General features: G+C 41.5%; 1 protein-coding gene across 8 annotated transcripts; it reads left to right on the top strand.

Annotated features, from left to right (window-relative positions):
* The first annotated feature begins 1,454 nt into the window (after window positions 1-1,454).
* On the top strand, window positions 1,455-22,740 carry LOC118390198 (long-chain-fatty-acid--CoA ligase 4-like). 8 transcript variants are annotated; one of them, XM_035780527.2, is made up of 16 exons: window positions 1,493-1,545; window positions 7,501-7,550; window positions 8,931-9,164; window positions 9,440-9,617; window positions 9,750-9,859; window positions 11,008-11,146; window positions 11,336-11,486; window positions 11,793-11,916; window positions 12,039-12,110; window positions 12,320-12,459; window positions 13,195-13,367; window positions 14,961-15,035; window positions 16,585-16,773; window positions 16,996-17,110; window positions 18,354-18,511; window positions 18,661-22,740. In XM_035780527.2, the coding sequence occupies exons 3-16, from the start codon at window positions 8,937-8,939 to the stop codon at window positions 18,816-18,818; spliced, it is 2,010 nt and encodes a 669-aa protein (XP_035636420.2). In that variant the 5' UTR covers window positions 1,493-1,545; window positions 7,501-7,550; window positions 8,931-8,936; the 3' UTR covers window positions 18,819-22,740. The 8 variants fall into 8 exon arrangements, with proteins under 8 accessions (XP_035636424.2, XP_035636425.2, XP_035636420.2 ...); XM_035780528.2 differs by having other exon boundaries at window positions 8,928-9,164; XM_035780529.2 differs by having other exon boundaries at window positions 1,503-1,545; window positions 7,501-7,569.
* The last annotated feature ends 630 nt before the right edge of the window (window positions 22,741-23,370 follow it).

Below are 23,370 nucleotides of genomic sequence, written 5' to 3'. Positions count from 1 at the left end.
CCAATTGTGCACCCATTGGGTCTCCCAGTTGCGGCCGGCTGTGACAGAGCCTGGACTCGAACCCAGAATCTCTAGTGGGACAGCTTAGACCACTGCGTCACTCGGGAGGCCAGCATTAGTTTATATAGGATGAGTCATGACTAGAATACAGTATATACATATAAAGTGGGTAAAACCGTATGTAGACATTAAAGTGACCCAGTGATCAATTACTCTATGTACATTGGGCAAAGCCGTCTCTACGGTGCAGGGTAAAATATCGGGTGGTAGCCAGCTATTAACCGTGACTAAGGGCAGGGTACTGGGCAAAGGCCGGCTAGTGGCGACTAACATTCTGATGGCCTGGAGATAGAAGCTGTTTATCAGTCTCTTGGTCCCAGCTTTGATGCATCTGTACTGTCTCCAAGACCTAGATGGTAGTTGGTGAACAGGCTGAGGTCATTGATGATCGTCTTGGCCTTCCTGAGACACCGGTGATGCGTTGGGATGACTGCACCACCCTCTGGAGAGCCCTGCGGTTTTGGATGGTGCAATTGCCGTACCAGGCGGTGGTACAGCCCAATATGATGCTCTCAATGGTGCATCTGCAGAAGTTTGTGAGGGTCTTAGGGGCCAAATTTAATTTCTTCCGCCTTCTTCACCACACTGTGTGAAGGCACAATTTCAGGTCGCAAGGGATGTGCACACAGAGGAACTTGAAGCTTTTGAGCCACTCAACTGCGCCCTGTCTGTGGATGGGGGTGTGCTCTCTGCTGTCTCCTGTTGTCCATGATCAGCTCCTTCAATGGGGGCGTGCTCTCTGATGACTCCTGTAGTCACTATCAGCTCCTTTGTTTTGTTGCTCTTGAGGGATCAGTTATTTTCCTGCTACCACTATGCCAAGGCTCTCACCTCCATGTAGGCTGTCTCGTCATTGTTGGTCTTCAGGCCTACTACTGTTGTCGTCTTTAGCACACTACACAAAGGTGTCTTCAGATACCATAACATTCACAACTTCAAGTTAAAATGACTACTGATACAACTTATCTCTTCTGCCAGTATTTACTATTTCTTTCAGTAATTTACAGACTTAAGTTGGCTGCTTTCAATATATGTGGGAGATTGATCATTCAAGCAGCTTTTCCTATGTTGAACATTTGAGGGGGAGAAATATCCTCCATTACCAGTATTTTCATTCACAATGCAGCAGAGTGTAATGTCTGAATATCGATTTAATTGCAATGTATATTTCATACAATAAAATGTATTGCTTCGTCTACAGGGATCTTGTATTACATTATGACTCACCTCATTCACAAGTGTAAACTAGAGTCAGATGAGATTAATTACTTATAACTGGTTGAAATGCTTACGCATATAAATTGTGACAATATAATCAAACCTAAATTAAACGAAAGCATCAAATAGGTATGGTCTTCAGACCCATTCTCATTGGCTCCGAGAGATGGACTCATATGACGTAAAGTTTCCGGGTTAGTCTCTTCGTTGGAGGTTACTGTCGGTCATCCATCCTGACGCTGTCCGGTTGACGTCTCGGTTTCTGAGGTAAGTATACTAGCTAGGGAAATGGCTCAGTAAACTGCTAGATAATCTGTTATCGTCATTTTATTTACATACATGTGGCAATATTTTATATGTATTTTTTATATCCAATGTAAGAAAGCTATCTATGCCAACTTCATTCATATATTTGTTTATGATGATGCGCCTATGGTATCTGGCCAGCGCACGCTGCCTCGCTAGAAGCCACAATGTGACATTTTTGTTGCTAGTATGTTTTATTTGCTAGGCATCCGACAAAACGTCATGGTTATTTTCTCGGACATGTCGTTTACATTTTTATTCAGCAACGACACCTATTCATGTCAAATACATGAAGCACATCATGGGTGTCTTGCACAGTGCCGCGTGGGTCTCAGTTTTCAAACATTATTATATGTATTGGAGTATAACAGTTGCCCGTTTTTTTTCCCTTTTCCTTATGTGAACAATGATCGTACATTTGTTGGGATTAATAGCACGACTTTCAGATACGAAACTATGTCAAGGGAGTTGACAGGGATTACTCGGTCAGACACGGATATGGCTTCACTCACTGGATTAAAACAAAAAAAAGTATATTTTATAGATGTCCATCTCAAAGGCATGTAACATTTCCCAATTGTATACAGCTAATGAACGTTTGAACAAACTATTTGATGTGGGTTATATACAAGTTTATATATGAGTTATATATACACCACACGTGATGGTGATATGATGATATGGTTTATTCACCAAGAACAAACTGTGATATCGATAAATTAATTTGCAGTACCAGTCCTAATAACAGGAGAGAAAAGGAATGCAAAGTCTGGTGGGCACACTTCAAATCAGTCATCACCCTAAATAGTTTTGATCGGGTGTTTGTGTTACAATTCGTACTGATGTTTGATGTAGACTTGTGTTTAAAAATCAAATCTAATTTTATTTGTCACATACACATGGTTAGCAGATGTTAGTGCGAGTGTAGCGAAATGCTTGTGTTTCTAGTTCCGACAATGCAGTAATAACCAACAAGTGATCTAGCTAACAATTCCAAAACTACTACCTTATAGACACAAGTGTAAGGGGATAAAGAATATGTACATAAAGATATATGAATGAGTGATGTTACAGAGCGGCATAGGCAAGATACAGTAGATGGTATTGAGTGCAGTATATACATATGAGATGAGTATGTAAACAAAGTGGCATAGTTAAAGTGGCTAGTGATACATGTATTACATAAGGATGCAGTAGATGATATATAGTACAGTATATACGTATACATATGAGATGAATAATGTAGGGTATGTAAACATTATATTAGGTAGCATTGTTTAAAGTGGCTAGTGATATATTTTACATCATTTCCCATCAATTCCCATTATTAAAGTGGCTGGAGTTGAGTCAGTGTGTTGGCAGCAGCCACTCAATGTTAGTGGCGGCTGTTTAACAGTCTGATGGCCTTGAGATAGAAGCTGTTTTTCAGTCTCTCGGTCCCAGCTTTGATGCACCTGTACTGACCTCGCCTTCTGGATGATAGCGGGGTGAACAGGCAGTGGCTTGAGTGGTTGCTGTCCTTGAGGATCTTTATGGCCTTCCCGTGACATCGGGTGTGTCCTGGAGGGCAGGTAGTTTGCCCCCGGTGATGCATTGTGCAGACCTCACTACCCTCTGGAGAGCCTTACGGTTGTGGGCGGAGCAGTTGCCGTACCAGGCGGTGATACAGCCCGACAGGATGCTCTCGATTGTGCATCTGTAGAAGTTTGTGAGTGCTTTTGGCGACACGCCGATTTTCTTCAGCCTCCTGAGGTTGAAGAGGCGCTGCTGCGCTTTCTTCACGATGCTGTCTGTGTGGGTGGACCAATTCAGTTTGTCTGTGATGTGTACGCCGAGGAACTTAAAACTTACTACCCTCTCCACTACTGTTCCATCAATGTGGATAGGGGGGTGTTCCCTCTGCTGTTTCCTGAAGTCCACAATCATCTCCTTAGTTTTGTTGACGTTGAGTGTGAGGTTATTTTCCTGACACCACACTCCGAGGGCCCTCACCTCCTCCCTGTAGGCCGTCTCGTCGTTGTTGGTAATCAAGCCTACCACTGTTGTGTCGTCCGCAAACTTGATGATTGAGTTGGAGGCGTGCGTGGCCACGCAGTCGTGGGTGAACAGGGAGTACAGGAGAGGGCTCAAAACGCACCCTTGTGGGGCCCCAGTGTTGAGGATCAGCGGGGTGGAGATGTTGTTGCCTACCCTCACCACCTGGGGGCGGCCCGTCAGGAAGTCCAGTACCCAGCTGCACAGGGCGGGGTCGAGACCCAGGGTCTCGAGCTTGATGACGAGCTTGGAGAGCTCAGTTGGTAGAGCATGGCGCTTGTAACGCCAGGGTAGTGGGTTCGATTCCCGGGACCACCCATACGTAGAATGTATGCACACATGACTGTAAGTCGCTTTGGATAAAAGCGTCTGCTAAATGGCATATATTATTATTATTATTATAAATGCCGAGCTGTAGTCGATGAACAGCATTCTCACATAGGTATTCCTCTTGTCCAGATGGGTTAGGGCAGTGTGGTTGTGATTGCATCGTCTGTGGACCTATTTGGGTGGTAAGCAAATTGAAGTGGGTTTAGGGTGTCAGGTAGGGTGGAGGTGATATGGTCCTTGACTAGTCTCTCAAAGCACTTCATGATGACGGAAGTGAGTGCTACGGGGGCGGTAGTCGTTTAGCTCAGTTACCTTAGCTTTCTTGGGAACAGGAACAATGGTGGCCCTCTTGAAGCATGTGGGAACAACAGACTGGGATAGGGATTGATTGAATATGTCCGTAAACACACCAGCCAGCTGGTCTGCGCATGCTCTGAGGGCGCGGCTGGGGATGCCGTCTGGGCCTGCAGCCTTGCGAGGGTTGACACGTTTAAGTGTTTTCCTCACGTCGGCTGCAGTGAAGGAGAGTCTGCATGTTTTAGTTGCGGGAAGTGTCAGTGGCACCGTATTGTCCTCAAAGCGGGCAAAAAAGTTATTTAGTCTGCCTGGGAGCAAGACATCCTGGTCCGTGACGGTGCTGGTTTTCTTTTTGTAATCTGTGATTGATTGTAGACCCTGCCACATACCTCTTGTGTCTGAGCCGTTGAATTGAGATTCTACTTTGTCTCTATACTGACGCTTAACTTGTTTGATTGCCTTACGGAGGGAATAGTTACACTGTTTGTATTCGGTCATGTTTCCAGTCACCTTGCCCTGATTAAAAGCAGTTGTTCGTGCTTTCAGTTTCACGCGAATGCTGCCATCAATCCACGGTTTCTGGTTTGGGAATGTTTTAATCGTTGCTATGGGAACGACATCTTCAACGCACGTTCTAATGAACTCGCACACCGAATCAGCGTATTCGTCAATGTTGTCGTCTGACGCAATACGGAACATATCCCAGTCCACGTGATGGAAGCAGTCTTGGAGTGTGGAATCAGATTGGTCGGACCAGCGTTGAACAGACCACAGCGCGGGAGCTTCTTGTTTTAGTTTCTGTCTGTAGGCAGGGATCAACAAAATGGAGTCGTGGTCAGCTTTTCCGAAAGGAGGGCGGGGCAGGGCCTTATATGCATCGCGGAATTTGGAATAGCAATGATCCAAGGTTTTTCCAGCCCTGGTTGCGCAATCGATATGCTGATAAAATTTAGGGAGTCTTGTTTTCAGATTAGCCTTGTTAAAATCCCCAGCTACAATGAATGCAGCCTCCGGATATATGGATTCCAGTTTGCAAAGAGTCAAATAAAGTTCGTTCAGAGCCATCGATGTGTCTGCTTGGGGGGGAATATATACGGCTGTGATTATAATCGAAGAGAATTCCCTTGGTAGATAATGCGGTCTACATTTGATTGTGAGGAATTCTAAATCAGGTGAACAGAAGGACTTGAGTTCCTGTATGTTGTTTTGGCCACACCAGGTCACGTTAACCATAAAGCATACGCCCCCGCCCCTCTTCTTACCAGAAAGATGTTTGTTTCTGTCGGCGCGATGCGTGGAGAAACCAGCTGGCTGCACCGTCTCCGATAGAGTCTCTCCAGTGAGCCATGTTTCCGTGAAGCAAAGAACGTTACAGTCTCTGATGTCCCTCTGGAATGCTACCCTTGCTCGGATTTCATCAACCTTGTTGTCAAGAGACTGGACATTGGCGAGGAGAATGCTAGGGAGTGGTGCATGATGTGCCCGTCTCTGGAGTCTGACCAGAAGACCGCTTCGTTTTCCCCTTTTTCTAAGTAGTTTTTTGGGGTCGCCGGCTGGGATCCATTCCGTTGTCCTGGGTGAAAGGCAGAACACAGGGTCCGCTTCGCGAAAGTCATATTCTTGGTCGTACTGATGGTGAGTTTGACGCTGCTCTTATGTTCAGTAGTTCTTCTCGACTGTATGTAATGAAATCTAAGATGATCTGGGGTACCAATGTAAGAAATAACACGTAAAAAAACAAAAAACTGCATAGTTTCCTAGGAACGCGAAGCGAGGCGGCCATCTCTGTCGGTGCCGGAAGGCTTGAGCTACAGTACAAGGCTTGTATTGCTAGTTTTGTCTATTTCTGGCATGTGTTTTTATAGACATAGCAGTAGCATTGATTATCCTTTCTTACAACACAGCCTTGCCATAAGTCTTGGTCACACATTTCATGCGTCACACAGTATTCTTCAGTGTGTGAAAGGTCATTGACATCACCTCAAGGTGAATATATTTACCAATGGCATGCTTTTACGCAGTGGTGTAAAGTACCTAATTAAGTCTTGTCCTGTTGTCCCCTCTATGACTGTAGAGAGGAATCTCATCACTTCCTGTCCAATACAATCTCCTATTGGATTAGAGCAGTTGTGGGTGATAGCAGGAGAATGTATGTTAGCTCTGTGATTGCAGCTGAGTTTACCAAAGAGCTGACACTAGGGGTGAATAATCTACAGTCGTCTTGTGTACAATAAACATTGCCTGGACTAGGCTATTTGTTCAGGAAAAGAGGAAGACCCGTGTTTTGTTAGCTTGCCTTAGAACAGTAGGTAAGGTAACCAATTTCTTCTCTTGTTCATTCTCTCAAAAGGGTTGAATTGTTTCGGGCTGCTCTTCACCGGTGTAGTGTTTTTCAGAAGTGTGTGCATGTGGTCTTTCCTCTGCCAAATGCATGATGCTCTCCCACAATTCTGATTCTGTTTCAAGGGCTGATATACCTGATACCTGCCTTTTTATAATGGATATTTGAAAGTGGTAGGAAGATATTTTTTCTCTCACTGAATAATAATATTGATTGAAGAAGGAATTTGTCCTGGCTGATTCCTTTCGGAGTTGTTATGCCTGAGTGTTGTTGTGCCTATGTAGTAAAAGGAATTAGGCAGATCAGTGGCACATGAGCATGATAAGCACTTGAGCCTTCATTAGTACATCAACAGGGACTACTGTCTGGAGGGATGTCAAGTGACAAGCATTTCATCATCAGGGCAACATAGCAGATCATGATGCAAGCATTACAACAGGAAACATTTTACAAGTTCTGATTCTGTCGAGGCATGCTCAGCTGCTAGTTACAGTAGCAGCAGTAAGATCAATTCGATTAACTTTTCAATGCAATGTAGGTCTTTTGACACTGTGTTCCTCTGATGTCAAGCTGACCTCCATTAGGCTACATTGTGGCTCTCATTGTATTATATGGTATTACATGGTTTGATATGGTTTGGTCTAAATGTTTTACTGAATAGTGGATATAAAGAAGAATATGGACTTGAGGATAGGGCTCAACTCTTTATTGTCTTTGTTCAGGGCTTAAAATACAATTTTTGTTTAGGCTTGGATAAAGTCCTGAATAACATTCTGTGACACTTTTACATTTTCTAGTGTGCTGGTATTGCTCTTGCCAGTTGCCATCTTAGAATCTTGCGCAATGAAATAATGTGTTCTTTGGCTTACATGGAACCTGCTTTCGATATACTTGTATTTCCTTTATTTTGGCAGGTACCTTTAGGTCCAAAGGGTTGCCAAGTGGCACCAGAAATTTGGTGAAGGTAAAAGCGAAATAAGAAAGTAAATGAATGCGTTACTGATATTACTTACATGTTTAAAATATTTTACTAGTAAAAGGTTAAGGTTTCATGTAGGCTATGCTGTCTATCTCCCATTTAACTTAACCTAGCCTAACCTCTTTGGCTTCATAACCATTCTGCTGAGCTCTGTCTTCTTTGTATTTCAGTCTTTCCATTTAGGCCTAGTGGTTAACGCGTTATGCCAGTAGCCAAAAGGTTGCTATTTCAAATCCCACATCCGATAAGGTGGAAAATCTGTCGATATGCCTTTGAACAAGGCACCTAACCCTAATTTCTCCAGGGTCGCCATTGATAATGTCATACCCTGGCAGTGTCCCCAACCTCTCAAGGAGAGTTGGGATATGCAAAAACACATTTCCAATTCACACGTGTATAATAGGGCAAATATAAGCACCCAAATTGTTATTAATATTATTATTTATTTATTAACAACTTGTTGCTCATTCTGATTATTCTACCTTATCATTGTTTTCTGTCTTAGCCAAGGTACCACCAATTGGCATAAATAAATACAGGTGTTCATTCAGCTTTTTAAAACACTGACCTAACATTCTTCCAGTGCTAGGAAATTATTGCACACTGCAAGCATCAATTATAGATAAGATAAAAGATTGTCAAATCTTAAGTAACATTGACCAAACATTGGCCTAGATGTTTGTGTACAGCTGCATCAGCCATTGCAGTGCTCCATTGAAACTCAGCTATTTTGTCCAGCAATATAAAAACTATAATGATGTATATAAAATGCAGCTAGGTTTGATGCATTGGAATATATGCTTTGACATGAAACACATTCAAAAATCCTCTGAAAACAAATAGTCATTCAGTGTGGCTTGTCTATAAATTAGATTTTGCATTCTGCACAGTGCATACTTGTGGCTACTGGCTAGCTCCTAGCTGTAGTGCTTCAATATGACTAACATGCTTCTCTCTCTCTCTCCAACTCTCTCTTTCTATCTATTTTTTTTTTCTTCTTCCCCTATGCTGAACAATTCTCGACCAATCACCCTGCTGTCTATAGAGCTAGCATCACAGACCTCTTGTGTCAAGCCTTTCCATTGAGTCGTCTGGGTGCATGTGCTGCTACCTGTCCCATCTGTAATTACTGCCACCTGCCGTGGCAATCTTTCCACGACCTGAGAGCTGAACCGTTTGAACTCTCCTTGACGCAGACACTTCTCCCTCAAGTCTCTCTTTCTCTCCACTTCTGCCTCACCTTCAACCATGATGTTCAAAGTTGACATGCATTACATAGTCTTCTTGCCTGTGTACCTATTGATGTGGCTGTACACTCTCATCACGTTTATCCCATGGTATTTCCTCACTAATGCTGGAAAGAAGAAAGCCATGGCCAAGAGAGAGAAAGCCAAGTCCACCACAGGCAAAGCAGAGGGCCCCTATCGTTGTGTGGAGAACTTTGACAACCTGGCCCGAGAGGACTTTGAGGGAAAGGACACTCTCGACAAGCTGTTTGAGCATGCAGTGCAGCGCTTCGGCAACACAGACTGCCTGGGTACCAGGGAGCTCCTAAATGAGGAGAACGAGACGCAACCCAGCGGCAAGATCTTTAAGAAGGTAGAGTGATCACACACACTCCATCGCACCAGAAACTAATTAGAGTGTAGTGAAGGTTCTGTGAAATAAGTTACTTCGGTTATGCGACCTGAAGCATGTTTGTATAACTTCATATAACATCTAACTGTCCTAGATTAAATCCCCTCTTGTGGAGTAATTGAATCGAATGTCATAAACGTTTTCACAGGAAATAACTTGATTTTCTCCAGTGAACTGAAGGCCCTTAGTAGAACTAACCCTAATAGCCTGTTCCTGTGCTCTCTCCTCTGCTGCAGCTGATCCTGGGGGAGTACAGGTGGCTGTCCTATGACGAGGTGGACCAGATCATCAGCCATCTAGGTAGTGGACTGGCAGCCCTGGGCCAGCAGCCCAAGAGTACCATCGCCATCTTCTGTGAGACACGGGCAGAGTGGATGATCACTGCACAGGCCTGCTTCAGACGCAACTTTCCATGTAGGCATTGACTGCAACACATCTCCCTGTTTAATGATGTAACACTAGCATATAAAGTAATAGAACATTAATATTTCTGATAACATTGTGCTGTGTGTTTGCATTTAAACAACATGTTTGGTTGTGTTGCAGTGGTCACTCTGTATGCCACCCTGGGGGAGGAAGCGGTGGCCTTTGGGCTTAATGAGTGTGGGGCCACACACCTGATCACCAGCACAGAGCTACTGGAGACTAAACTCAAGGTTGGAGATATTAGGGGAAATTAATGGTTCACATTCCAGCCTAACTACACACTACTGTTCTCATCTCCTCTCTCAGTGGGAAAGAGAGCTTGGTCCTTCCACCAAATGGGTGCCTTTTGCGTCCCTTTGATATTTTAAGTAGAAATTGTGCACGAATATTACATTTTAAACCCCTTTATACTAAATGAAGTGCCCTTTAATATAGACCACATGGACAATTCAATACATCTGAATAAAGGCTTGCTAAAGTGTCCCTCCGTCCACCCTGTGCCACGTCTAGGAAGATTTCAACCCATGGAATCCAAACATTTCAACAAGTTTCACCATCAGCCCTAGTTATTTCTGTTGCTTTGATAAAGTCCCAGTGATTCATTTAAGCTTTTCCCTCATTTTTAAGGTGAACCCTATTACATGAACTGAACTCTTGTTTTAATATGATAGGGTTCCTATTACTTAAAGATAAATGTTTAAAGAAACATTGAACATCTAATAATCACAGTGTAAAAGCAGGTGAGCTGGTTCTACTCTTTTTGGCTATTTTTTTTTGTGGTGGAAAACTGAGCGGGTCGAGCATAACACGTCAACCCTGTTAACATTAGATAGACTAGAGATGTTTTAGCAATATTTTTTGGGGGGGTTGAAACTGGCATTCAATTGCCACTCAGTGTTGCACACAAGCTTCCATTCCTCCTGTCACGCGAGGGGCTTTATGGCTGAATTAACATGAAATCACCAACCCTGTTACATTCAGCCCTGTTACCTTATGTGGCCCTTACCATTGTAATGTTTGTTATTTAATTAACCTCTTGAGATGGAAAAAACATGTTTTTTTTTAATGAATTTGAATATGTGCTCTTTATTACAGAATGTTAAAATTAGGAGAAATCTAAAGATTTTTTTGTTAAACCAAGTTACACTTCTCAAAAGGAACGACCCAGCTATCTTTTCAGACGGGATGAGTGTAATCACCTCCGTAGGTGAAGGAGGAAGTTAAAAACACATGGGGTGTTTGTGTATGAACTGAGATGTGTTGTTCACCTGAAAAACAAACCCCTGATATCATCAAAACTTGAATGAACCCTAAAGGGCTGAGATTACTCATGTTCAAAGTCATGCCAAATAAGGATGTCTTCCTATGTGTCTGACAGAATGTTTTGCCAGATATGCCCAACCTGAAGCACGTTATATACGTGGACAACAAGAGCATCAGCCGGACGGGCTACCCTGAGGGCATTCAGATCTACAGCATGCAGGCAGTACAGGAGTTGGGAGCCAAACCTGACAACTGTATGTGAAAACACATCAACAGCACTTTTCATATACAAAACACAGGTCACACTGTTGGGTCACATATGCTGGAAGTTTACACATATGCTGGAAGTTTAGTTTCCCACTGCGTAGTGGGAAACTGGCTTGGACTGTACCATTTATTTTCTAAGTATTATTAAGTGACGTGTCCCCCTGTGCTCCTGGCAGTGAGTGTAGCTGTGCAGCGCCCCCAGCCCACAGATCTGGCTGTGGTCATGTACACCAGCGGCTCCACAGGACGACCCAAAGGAGTCATGATCATCCACAGCAACCTGATCGCTGGCATGACGGGCCAGTGTGAGAGGATCCCAGGACTGGGGTGAGCAGAGCACTCTACTGCAGCGCCTCTATCAAGTGTATAACCAACATTTAACTAGGCTAGTCAGGTCTCTGCGTCACATTCCCATGTCAGACACAATGTTTTGAAACAGCAGACAAACAGTGTAATGTACTGATGATACCCTTGCCTGAACATGATTAATCATGCACTCTTGACTGAACTCGATCATTAGATAAACAGTATTGTGGAAGTGCATAACCACTGTGGTGCAGCGTTACAGATATTGATGATGTAAAGTGCTGTCTCATCTTCATATTGCTAAGTCATGTTTGTGTCCATGTGCAGGCCAAAGGATACCTACATTGGCTACCTGCCTCTAGCTCATGTGCTGGAAATGACTGCTGAAATCTCATGTATGACGTATGGCTGCAGGATTGGCTACTCTTCTCCACAAACACTCTCTGACCAGGTAATAGACTCAGCAGTTTGATCTAAAACGATAGAATTGATCATGCATATTTCAACAACAAAAAAATGTTTTTTTTGCAATGTTGGCAACAATCTGTTATTTTGATATCTTCTCTTTTGCAGTCAACAAAAATCAAGAAGGGCAGTAAAGGAGACTGCTCTGTGTTGAGGCCTACTCTGATGGCAGCTGTACCGGTAAGAACAAGCATCCTTCCTTAACCTGTCTGCTTATCGCTGATGTGTTAGTGTTCTATGAAAAGGCTCCGTTAGAGATTTGTAGAAGTCCGCTCTAGAGGACATCTTCTAACAGGTTATGTTTGTTCTTTCATAACTATCCCGCAGCATTGATGTCCTCTGTAGAGGGTGGAAGCTGAGATATAAGATGTTTATCTGTTATCTGTCAGGAAATAATGGACCGCATCTACAAGAATGTGATGAACAAGGTGCAAGAGATGAGCTATGTGCAGAGGACTCTGTTTAAACTGGGCTACAACTACAAACTGGAACAGATCAAAATGGGCTACGATGCCCCACTCTGCAACATGTGAGTACACAAGGACACACACACTGCAGCATGTTTCTATCTGCCATACACAATCCTGTGACATGCACATAGCTATCTCTATAGGTCAGATCCCTGATACAAGATTAGTGCATAAATCAAATGTAATTTGTCACATGCGCTGAATACAGCAGGTGTAGACTTTACAGGGAAATGCTTACTTATGAGCCCATTCGCAACAATGCAGAGTTAAAAAACGAAGACAAATATTTGCTAAATATAAAAACTAAATAGTAACACATTAAAAACAGTAACGAGGCTATATATGAGGAGATAAATAAATAAATATTAAACGAGGTAAATGTAAATTGTCCGGGTTGCCAATTGATGAACTGTTCAGCAGTCTTATGGCTTGGGGGTAGAAGCTGTTCATCTGGGATGATGGTGTTGATGTGAGCCATGACCATCCTTTCAAAGCATTTCATGGCTTCAGATGTGTGTGCTACGGGGCGGTAGTCATTTAGACAGGTTACCTCTGGAATCTGTGTATTTTAAGTGTACTGTATGTATGCTTGTGTGTATTTTGACTGGTTTTGGAGGAAACCATATTTTTGTGTCTGCCAGTCAATGCTGCTTATCAGATATCAGGGTGTCCTTCTGACTGATTAGGGGTGATTACGAAATAGCTCTATTTGATATCAGAGTGAAATTTCATCAGTAAACATGAACTAATGGTTAAGGTCGAAGTTGATTTCCTTCCTCTGTCCTGTCCATCAGGCTGCTGTTTAAGAAGGTGAAGGCTCTGCTGGGAGGGAACATCAGGATGATGCTGTCAGGAGGAGCGCCCCTGTCCTCCGCCACCCAGCGCTTCATGAACATCTGCTTCTGTTGCCCCGTGGGACAGGGCTATGGCCTCACAGAGACCTGTGGAGCAGGTACCATCACAGAGGGTGAGTCAGGGCAGGCACAGGCATGGACTACTACTACTGGGGTCAGGGCATAAAATGATCACCCGTAACTTGCGGGTAGATTTTGGTATTGGTGGGTAAGAATGTATATTTCAACCCACATTGGTGGGTGGTCAATGTGCAGTGCTCTACAGTGAAATCATTACATTTGCGAATAAAAATAGTAAAAAGTCCAGGATGAGCACATGTGGAGTTAGGGTTAGAAAACTGCTGCAGTAGCTGTTTTCAAAGTATTTCTTCGGTTTTGATTCATAGCTGCTAATTGCATGAAGACATAGGAAACCTGTATATCCCACCTCGTGAAAAAAAACATTGCCTGGCAGGGGACCTGTGCGCAATGGGTGAAGTGCTGATATATTAATCTTTGGAGGCGCTGCACACTTGCATACAAGTTTGTCTAATTTACTCAAAAGTCTACAAAGTAAAGTGAGACTTTGTCCTTGTGTTTCTTGGCTATTTACATTATTATGTTCACAAGCTCGGTTGTTTTTAAACATAAGTTTGAGTCTGCTGCTTCAACTTATAGCAAAGAGACGCCCTATCCTAAATCTCACAGACACGTGACAGGACTCGAGTGGCCACGGTACCACTGTAACCTCCCACCCTTAAAGGGGCAGCTGAACATTTTGATCCTGATATTTTGATTGAAAGACTCGGGTCACAAAAAATGTACTGAAATTGAGTAATAAACCATGGTACTTCTTACTAATACATTTCTTGTTTTAGAAACATTACAGAGCATGGTCATCCGTTTGTGTTTGTTTTTTTAATTTAATATTTTGGCTGGTAAAAAATCTGAGTGGCAGGTAGATGTTTTAATCGTAGTAGTAGTGTGTAGGAGAATGGTGGGCGCTCTGTCATTTGAGAATCTTCACCATTGTGGTTTTTTTTAGGAAATTATACCTATGCATGCTATGGCAATTTTGGGCTTTAGCCAAGACAGGTATTTGAGAGCATGCTATTGCTCAGGCTTCTTTTTAATCTATTGAGTTGCCCTGAGAGTTTAATTTCTTTAAACACACATACTCTGAGGTAAATGTCTTTGTTCAAGCACCAACCTGTGAAAGGTTCTGTGATACTGGGATTGTTGATGGCAGAGGAATGGCAGCTATACTAAATATAACTATTTTACTTCAATCGGCTTTGCTGTTTAGGTCATGCAGGTATTTGTCACTTTTCAGTCCATTCTGAATGTAGAAGGATATGCTTGTGAGACGCTATGCAGCAGTATTTGAGTGTGAAACAGTGGCCATGTTCTGTTATAATCTCCACCTGGCACAGCCAGAAGAGGACTGGCCACCCCTCATAGCCTGGTTCCTCTCTAGGTTTCTTCCTAGGTTTTGGCCTTTCTAGGGAGTTTTTCCTAGCCACCGTGCTTCTACACCTGCATTGCTTGCTGTTTGGGGGTTTAGGCTGGGTTTCTGTACAGCACTTTGAGATATCAGCTGAGGTACGAAGGGCTGTATAAATAAATTTGATTTGATTAGTGGGCTGGGTTACAGCCTAATACTGGCATCAAGTATTAAACTCTACGTGGTGTCTTTATTTATCTGTGATTGTGTGTTTTGACTCCAGTTGCAGACTACAGCACTGGGAGAGTAGGAGCCCCCCTCATCTGCTGTGAGGTGAAACTACGAGACTGGGTTGAGGGTAAGACAGTAAGCCTATAGAAACACACACTTATTTATGAACATTTTTGATAAAGTGTACTGCACTGTTGAGGAGAGCTTGCAAGTAAAAAATGTACTGTATTGTTTACACCAGTTTTCAAACCTTTTCAGCAGGGACCCATTTTTTTTTAATGACATTTCTCAGAACCCCATTTTTTCCCCGCCAGAATTTCTGGCGATCACACCCAAAATCAAATAACACAGCCTTAAAATCTGTACATTTTGATTTTCACATCAACAAATATCGTTTGATTCATTACATTTTCATCCCTCTAAGAGAACCAATACATACAGTGCCTTCAGAACGTATTCATACCCCTTGCCTCTTTCCACATTTGGTTGTTACAGCCTGAATTTAAACAAAAATAATTCTCACCTATCTACACACAATAACCCATAATGACAAAGTGAAAATGTATTTTTGGACAATGCAAATGTATTGAAAATGAAATACAGAAATATCTAATTGACAGAGTGAATAGAAGGAAGCCTGTACAGAATAAAAAATATTCCAAAACATGCATTCTGTTTGCAACAAGTTCTAAAGTAAAACTGCAAAACATGTGGAAAAGCAATTCACTTTTTGTCATGAATACTAAGTATTTGTTTGGAGCAAATTCAATGCAACACATTACCGAGTACCACTTTCCATATTTTCAAGCATAGGGGTGGCTGCACCATTGGCCTCATGGTAAAAATCCATGAGCTGTTTTCTTCCTCTCTGACTACTGAGTAAGGAAGGATGCCTGTATCTCTGTTGTGACTGGGTGTATTGATACACCATCCAAAGTGTAATGAATAACTTCACCATCCTCTAAGGGATATTCAATGTCTCCTTTGTTTTCACCCATCTACCAATACTATAGTTGCCCTTCTCTGTGAGGCATTGGAAAAGCTCCCTGGTCTTTGTGGTTGAATCTATGTTTGAAATTCACTGCTCGACTGAGAGAGCTTACCGATAATTGGATGTGTGGGGCACAGAGATGAGGTAGTCATTAAAAAATAATGTCAATAACACTATTATACACTATTGCACACACAGAGTCCATGCAACTTATGTTACTTGTTAAGCACATTTTTACTCGACTTATTTAGGCTTGCCATAAAAATGGGGTTGAATACTTAATGACTCAAGACATCTCAGCTTTTCATTTTTTAAATTAATTTGTAAAACTGTCTAAACACTTTGACAATATGGGGTATTGTGTGTAGGCCAGATACCAAACATCTCTATTTAATCCATTTTAAATGCAGGCTGCAACACAGCAACATGTAGAAAAAGTAAAGGAGTGTGAATATGATGTTTTCCACACACATTTAGTATGCATATCATGGATGACCTGGACATCCTCGTTCAGTAGCTGCCCTGTTTGCCTCCTTTGCTTGTTGTTACCGTATTTGCATGTGGCTCTCATTATGTGCCTTGATTAGTTTCCATGTGGTTAGTTTCGTCCTGTTCCAAACAATCCTTTTATTCAGCTATTCTCTACCACCATGCCTCACTCTTATCTTCCCACTGTGTTTCCAAGGTGGATACACCAGCCAGGACCAACCCCACCCCCGTGGAGAGATCATGATTGGTGGGCCCAACGTTACCATGGGTTACTATAAGAGCGAGCACCTGAACAATGACTTCTGGGTAGATGAGCAGGGCCAGAGGTGGTTTTGTACCGGGGATGTGGGGGAGATCCACTCTGATGGCTGTCTGCAGATAGTGGGTGAGTGGCTGAGAGGAGGTGGAGAACATCTGAGTAATAACACATAATAAAAACATGCTCACTGTTCATTGCACAACAGCTGCCTCAAGACTTTATGACCATGAAGTAAAACTGTCATAAACTATTCAAATTGATCTAAACAATGCTAACTGCCATAAAACCTCTCAGTGCTATCCTGCCATATTTCAGTCTTCTCACTGACCCTCTCTGCTTTGTTTGTAGACCGTAAGAAGGACCTGGTCAAACTGCAGGCTGGAGAATATGTGTCCTTGGGGAAAGTGGAGTCTGCTCTGAAGAACTGCCCCCTTATTGACAACATCTGTGCATATGCAAACAGGTAACTCTTCTGTCTGCTTTATTATACCACATACACTACTGGTCACTTAGAAATGTCCTTGTTTTTTAAAGAAAATCACATTTTTTGTCCATTAAAATAACATAAAATTGATCAGAAATACAGTGTAGACATGGTTAATGTTGTAAATGACTTGTAGCTGAAAATGGCTGATTTTTAATGGATTGTCTACATAGGCGTACAGAGGCCCATTATCAGCAACCATCACTCCTGTATTCCAATGGCACGTTGTGTTAGCTAATCCAAGTTGATCATTTTAAAAGGCGAATTGATCATTATAAAACCATTTTGCAATTATGTTAGCACAGCTGAAAACTGTTGTGCTGATTTTAAAGAAGCAATAAAACTGGCCTTCTTTAGACTAGTTGAGTATCTGGATCATCAGCATTTGTGGGTTCTATTACAGGCTCAAAATGTCCAGAAACAAAATCCTTTCTTCTGCTACTCGTCAGTCTATTCCTATTCTGGGAAATGAAGGTTATTCCATGCGAGAAATTGCCAAGAAACTGAAGATCTTGTACAACGCTGTGTACTACTCCCTTCACAGAACAGTGCAAACTGGCTCTAACCAGAATAGAAAGAGGAGTGGGTGGCCCCGGTGCACAACTGAGCAAAAGGACAAGTACATTAGTGTCTAGTTTGAGAAACAGACGTCTCACAAGTCCTCAACTGGCAGCTTCATTAAATAGTACCCGCAAAACACCAGTCTCAACGTCAAAAGTGAAGAGGCGACTCCGGGATGCTGGCCTTCTATTTTCAATGACGGCCTACGAACAGTGGGTTAACTGCCTTGTTCAGGGGCAGAACAACAGATTTTTTTTGACCTTGTCAGCTCTGGGATTTGATCTTGCAACTTTTCAGTTACAAGTCCAACACTCTAACCACTAGGTTACCTATCTACATAGGCCTCTATACGCCTATGTAGATATTCCATAAAAAATCTGCCGTTTCCAGCTACAATAGTCATTTATAACATTAACAATGTCTACACTGTATTTCTTATCAATTTTATGTTATTTTAATGGACAAAAAATTAGCTTTTCTTTCAAAAAACAAGGACATTTGTAAGTGACCCCAAACTTTTGAACGGTACTGTAGGTTTTACATTGATACCAAATGCGTTTTTGGTTATGTTTTAGTAGTTATTCTACATGTATCACCCCTAAAACATATTCAATGTGCATGCTCAAGTCTAGTCTATCATTTTATTTTCTCTTGCTTTTAGTGACCAGAACTACGTGATAAGCTTTGTGGTACCGAACCAGAAGCAGCTGACAACTCTGGCCAATAACAACGGCATAAGTGTTGCCTGGGAGGAGATCTGTAACCACCCAGCCATGGAGAAGGAGGTCCTGAAGGCCATCAAAGAGGTGGCTGCCTCAAGTAAGGCTGAAACCTACTCTGATACATATCTTGTTAACTTGACTAACCAGATGGACAATAACCTAGAATTAATAGACACAATTTCAGTGTGACGAGGGCTTTGCTCATGCCATGCATATCCCTTTTATATTAACCATTTTGCCCCCCAGTCAAACTGCAGCGTTTTGAGATCCCAGTGAAAGTGCGTCTAAGCCCAGAGCCCTGGACCCCTGAGACTGGCCTGGTGACAGATGCATTCAAATTGAAGAGGAAGGAGCTGAAGAATCACTTTCAGACTGATATAGAGAGAATGTACGGAGGGAAGTAGAGCCACCATCTGATCTGACCAAAGAACAGTTTCCTTACAACTTTCACCAGTGATGTGTGTCTGAATAATAATAATACTATTTATTTGTATTGTGCTTTTCATAAGAGTTATCTCTAAGCTCTACAGAAAAAGACCCACTTGAGTGTAAAAAAACATTAGGAACACCTTCTTAATATTGAGTTGCACCACGTTTTGCCCTCAGAATAGTCTCAAATCGTCAGTGCATGTGCTCTACAAGGTGTTGAAAGTGTTCCACAGGGATGCTGGCCCATGTTGACTCCAATGCTTCACACAGTTGTGTCAAATTGGCTTGATGTCCTTTGGGTGGTGGACCATTCTTGATGCACACAGGAAACTGTTGTGTGTGAAAAACCCAGCAGTGTTGCAGTTCTTGACACTCAAACCGGTGCGCCTGGCACCTACTACCATACCCCATTCAAAGGCATTTCAATATTGTTCCTTGCCCATTCACCCTCTGCATGGCACACATACATAATCTGTGCCTCAATTGTCTCAAGGTTTAAATATTTTCTTTAACCTGTTTCCTCCCCTTCATCTCCACTGATGAAATGGACTTAACAGGTGACATCAATAAGGGATTGATTCACCTGGTCAGTCTATGTTATGGAAAGAGCAGGTGTTCCTAATATCTGTGCACTCTGTGTTTAAAAACGACATACATTTAGAATCAAGGCAGGTAAAATAGCAATAGTGGTCGAGGTGCGATTATTTTTTGCTACGGACTAGGACTGAAAAAGACACTCTGTAGAGGTGGAATTTAAGGCCTGTTTTAAAAGTTTAGAGTGATGGAGAGGCTCTCAGGTCGTCAGGGAGAGCATTCCATAGGAGAGGGACTAGGGAGCAGAAGGCTCAGTCCCCATAGTTCGGAATGTGTGTAAATGTGTGTGTGTGTGTGTGTATATATGCTCGCGTGTGTTTGCATATGCTTCAAAGCATTATGCCTGTGAACTGTTGAATTGTCGTTCCACGCCATATTTTTTGTCAAATTATGAATGTCAGTCCATAAAGTCCAGCACAGAGGGATCAGCTGGTTAGTTACAGCTATTTGTGTACATGTAGTTGTCTCCATGCTTGGGGGCAATTGGCAATGCAAGTCTTGTATTTGCATATTGTAATTTGCCTTTGGAATGTATAATTTTTTTTGTCTAAGGGAGTTAGGTGTCATAATGTCTTGTGAATTGGCCATTGTCAATTTTAGAAATTTCCTGTAGCTGTAAGACAGAGTTGGGCAATTGGCGGCCCCAGATCAATTTCCAAACACAGGGCAGCCCCCCATAAAAAAATATTTATTTAAGTATTTTCATTATAAAAACATTTTAGGGACTCATTCGGGGGCCCCACTTGAGTGTTAGAATAGTAAAATACACAAGGTGCAATTTCTAAATTTGGTGTGCATCAGTAGTTGTTCTGTTATTCTATCAGTCACCAACAGTCACTCAATTAGCCATGTCAGCTAACAATTTTTAGATGAAGTCTTTCCAACTTTCTAAACTTGTAGTAATCGTGGTCGAATTCCGATCAGGTATGTGACCAGGGCTCCTATTGATTTAGTTAATCACTCTCACTCAAATACAGTTATAGCTGATTTCAGGATTGTATATCGATTCGCAAAATGTGTAAAATTTCAGGAAATTAGCTTTAAAACTGTAAAGATTTCTCTCCCCCATAGCAAAATGGTTAGAATTGCGGGAAATATGCTGTAAAATGTACATTTTTCTCTTCACTGTCAAATCTTGCTGAGGACCCCCAAAAGGTTAGGTCTGGCCCTGGCTACTGGAATAAAGGTCTGGCCCTGGCTACTGGAATAAAGTGGTGAGGAGTAGCTTTGTGGACCCATACTCTTCGGAAGTAATTTATCCAGCCAAACTAGCATAGTTATAGCCAGCTAGTTTAGTCAAATCAAATTTTGTCACATGCGCCGACTACAACAAGTGTAGACTTCACTGTGAAATACTTACTTACGAGCCCTTTCCCAACAATGCACAGTTAAAAAGTAAGACAATATTAGCAAAAAGGGAGAACCATGGAAAACAAGCTCTGGACAGGATATAGCTGGGCGCACATGTGCACTAGGCTAATTCAGGACACAGAGATTGTAGTTTTTATGCCCTAATATCAGGAGCTGGTGGGGGAAAGTTAGATTAAACAATTCAGACACTGAAACGAGTACATCAGATGGCACAAATTTAAGGAGAGCAAATTGATATACAATCCAAAAATCAGCTGTAACTGTCAATCGTAAAACAAAGCTTAAAATGATATTTGAGTAAAACTGAATCCATAAAATGAATGGTGAAGTCTCTTCCAGACACGGGAGCGTCCTCCTCACCACTCCAGTTAAACTACTTAACTCTCTTAAGTAAATGAACTGCACAAATTGATTGATTGAACAAATCAGTTGACTGCATGTATGTGTATGGATGTGAGTACGCATATCCGCAAGCCACTGTGGCCCATCAGGATAAATTCAGAGTGGCCCCCACTCTCATCAATGTTGCCCATACCTGCTAACCTACTGGAAGTATGATGAAAATAAAACATTATGCTGCCCCCTAGTGTGCAAGCCCCCACAGTGCTGCTGTATACATAGGTTCACATTACTGCCACAAGACTGCTGGGACCCCACAATCCTTCAGGCTATTGCACAAAAATGAAACCTGAGTGTAATTTTGGAAATTTATGTCACCTGTGCTTGTTTTAATTTTGGTTTTCATGTTTTGAACCTGCTCATGACATTGTCATGGTGACACAACCCAACCCAAGCATGTTATATTTTGGATTTTTCAGGTACTAGGTCTGGTATGGTGAATATCATTCTTGCTATGTTACAGAATGGATTATCATTTCTGTTTGAAGATAGTCCTTTCGCCTCTTTGTTTCATGCTGATCTCTACCGACACCTCTGTTTTTGTATAGTGTACAATATTTATAGACTTCGTTTATATGTTTCAAGTCTTCTTAATAATGTAATATTTCTACATTTCCGACCTCTGGATCTGCCAATTTAATAGTCTGTATGCTCTTGAATAATTGTATATTTATCAAGATATGAAATACTCAATATAATTCAATGCAATTTTTTAGATGCTGTTAAATCCAATTGAGTAGCATGTGTAAATAAAACTTGAATGTAAAGATTTTGTATGCATTTACATTAAGGTCAAGTAAAATTTTGAGCCATTTAAAAAAAAATGAATTTAATACTATTGAATTGTTTAAAGGTCACAATTGTGCTTCTTGAAACTTTGTGTGGAACGTTGACGAAAATGCTGTGAATAGGCAAGTTTGCTTCAAATGTACAGCCATTCAAAGCTAATGAGTTATCGCATTCTGAAGCTTTTTAATGTCACATATAATGCAGTAAGAGGGAATTTATGGTGTCGTGACCAACTGAAACATGCAAATTAATGCCAAAAATGTATATTCCAGGATGCATTCATATCATAAAATACAATTGAACTAGGCCAACACATTGGGATAAAACAAAGACACTGTTACAATTAGCCATGATACGACTCTAATCCATTATGTCATATCACGGCCCTGTTCCAATAGGAGTGAGAAAGATCAAAAAGCCACTATATGTTTTTTGTCAATGTTTTATCATTTTTTACACTCAGGGTTAACTATACATCAACCAAGAATGCACTGCAGTAGTAATTATTTTGAGAACATTTCATCTTATGTTAATTGTGAAGCACTTATCTTCATTGGTTTATATTGATGTTTTGTCAGCTCATTTGTATTATTTATAAAAATCTGTTAAGTGTATGAAACAATGTGTGATAAGGGATGGGCAGTGTGTACATTCTGGTGAAGTAATTTTCTGTACATGTACTTTTTATATGAATATATTAAAGCTTTCTGCCCACTGTAAAAAAATAAATATTATTTGAATAAGTGTCAGACTAATATTAAGTATTGTTCAGTGATATACAATTAGGTTCACTAGTTTAAATCTACCACATTATTTCACAGTTCTGTAAAGAAAGAGAGATTCTCCCTATCATTGGAGCAAGCTTTGCAAATCTTTCAAGGATAATGACTGAATATAAACCACGCCCAAGGTATGAGGTGATGAACGATTCTGGTTCCTCATTTAAATAGATAGTGTAGGGCTCACATCAAATGTAAATCTTTATTATAGGGCTCACTTGGAGTCATGGCGAGTAACAGAAATTAAGAAGAAAAAAAAGTGGATACTGTCCAACGTGATTTCTGATTCTGTCCTACAACCTGACATGATTGTTTAATTATGTGAGAGAATGGAGTTTATGGTTGTGGAAACTGGTAGACTAGAGATGTAAACCCTTTCAAATATAATTCAATGATCTGTTGTGGTTCGTACATAAAACATGTGTTGTGCGTAAAAAGCTATTCTTATTTTCGCTGTGCAAACCTATACCATCATGTGTATACTGGTTCTCAGTGGTTTATGTATCATCAACAGTACGTGTTATGGCAATGTCCTATCTACATGATTGTTGAACGAAAATTAGGTTGCGGTCAAGTGTAGTGTTCAATTTCACCG

This window comes from Oncorhynchus keta, chromosome 11, assembly GCF_023373465.1.
Source record: "Oncorhynchus keta strain PuntledgeMale-10-30-2019 chromosome 11, Oket_V2, whole genome shotgun sequence".
NCBI classification, from domain to species: domain Eukaryota; kingdom Metazoa; phylum Chordata; class Actinopteri; order Salmoniformes; family Salmonidae; genus Oncorhynchus; species Oncorhynchus keta.
Note: the sequence above shows the minus strand (reverse complement) of the source record. Positions and strands in the feature narration are given on the sequence as shown.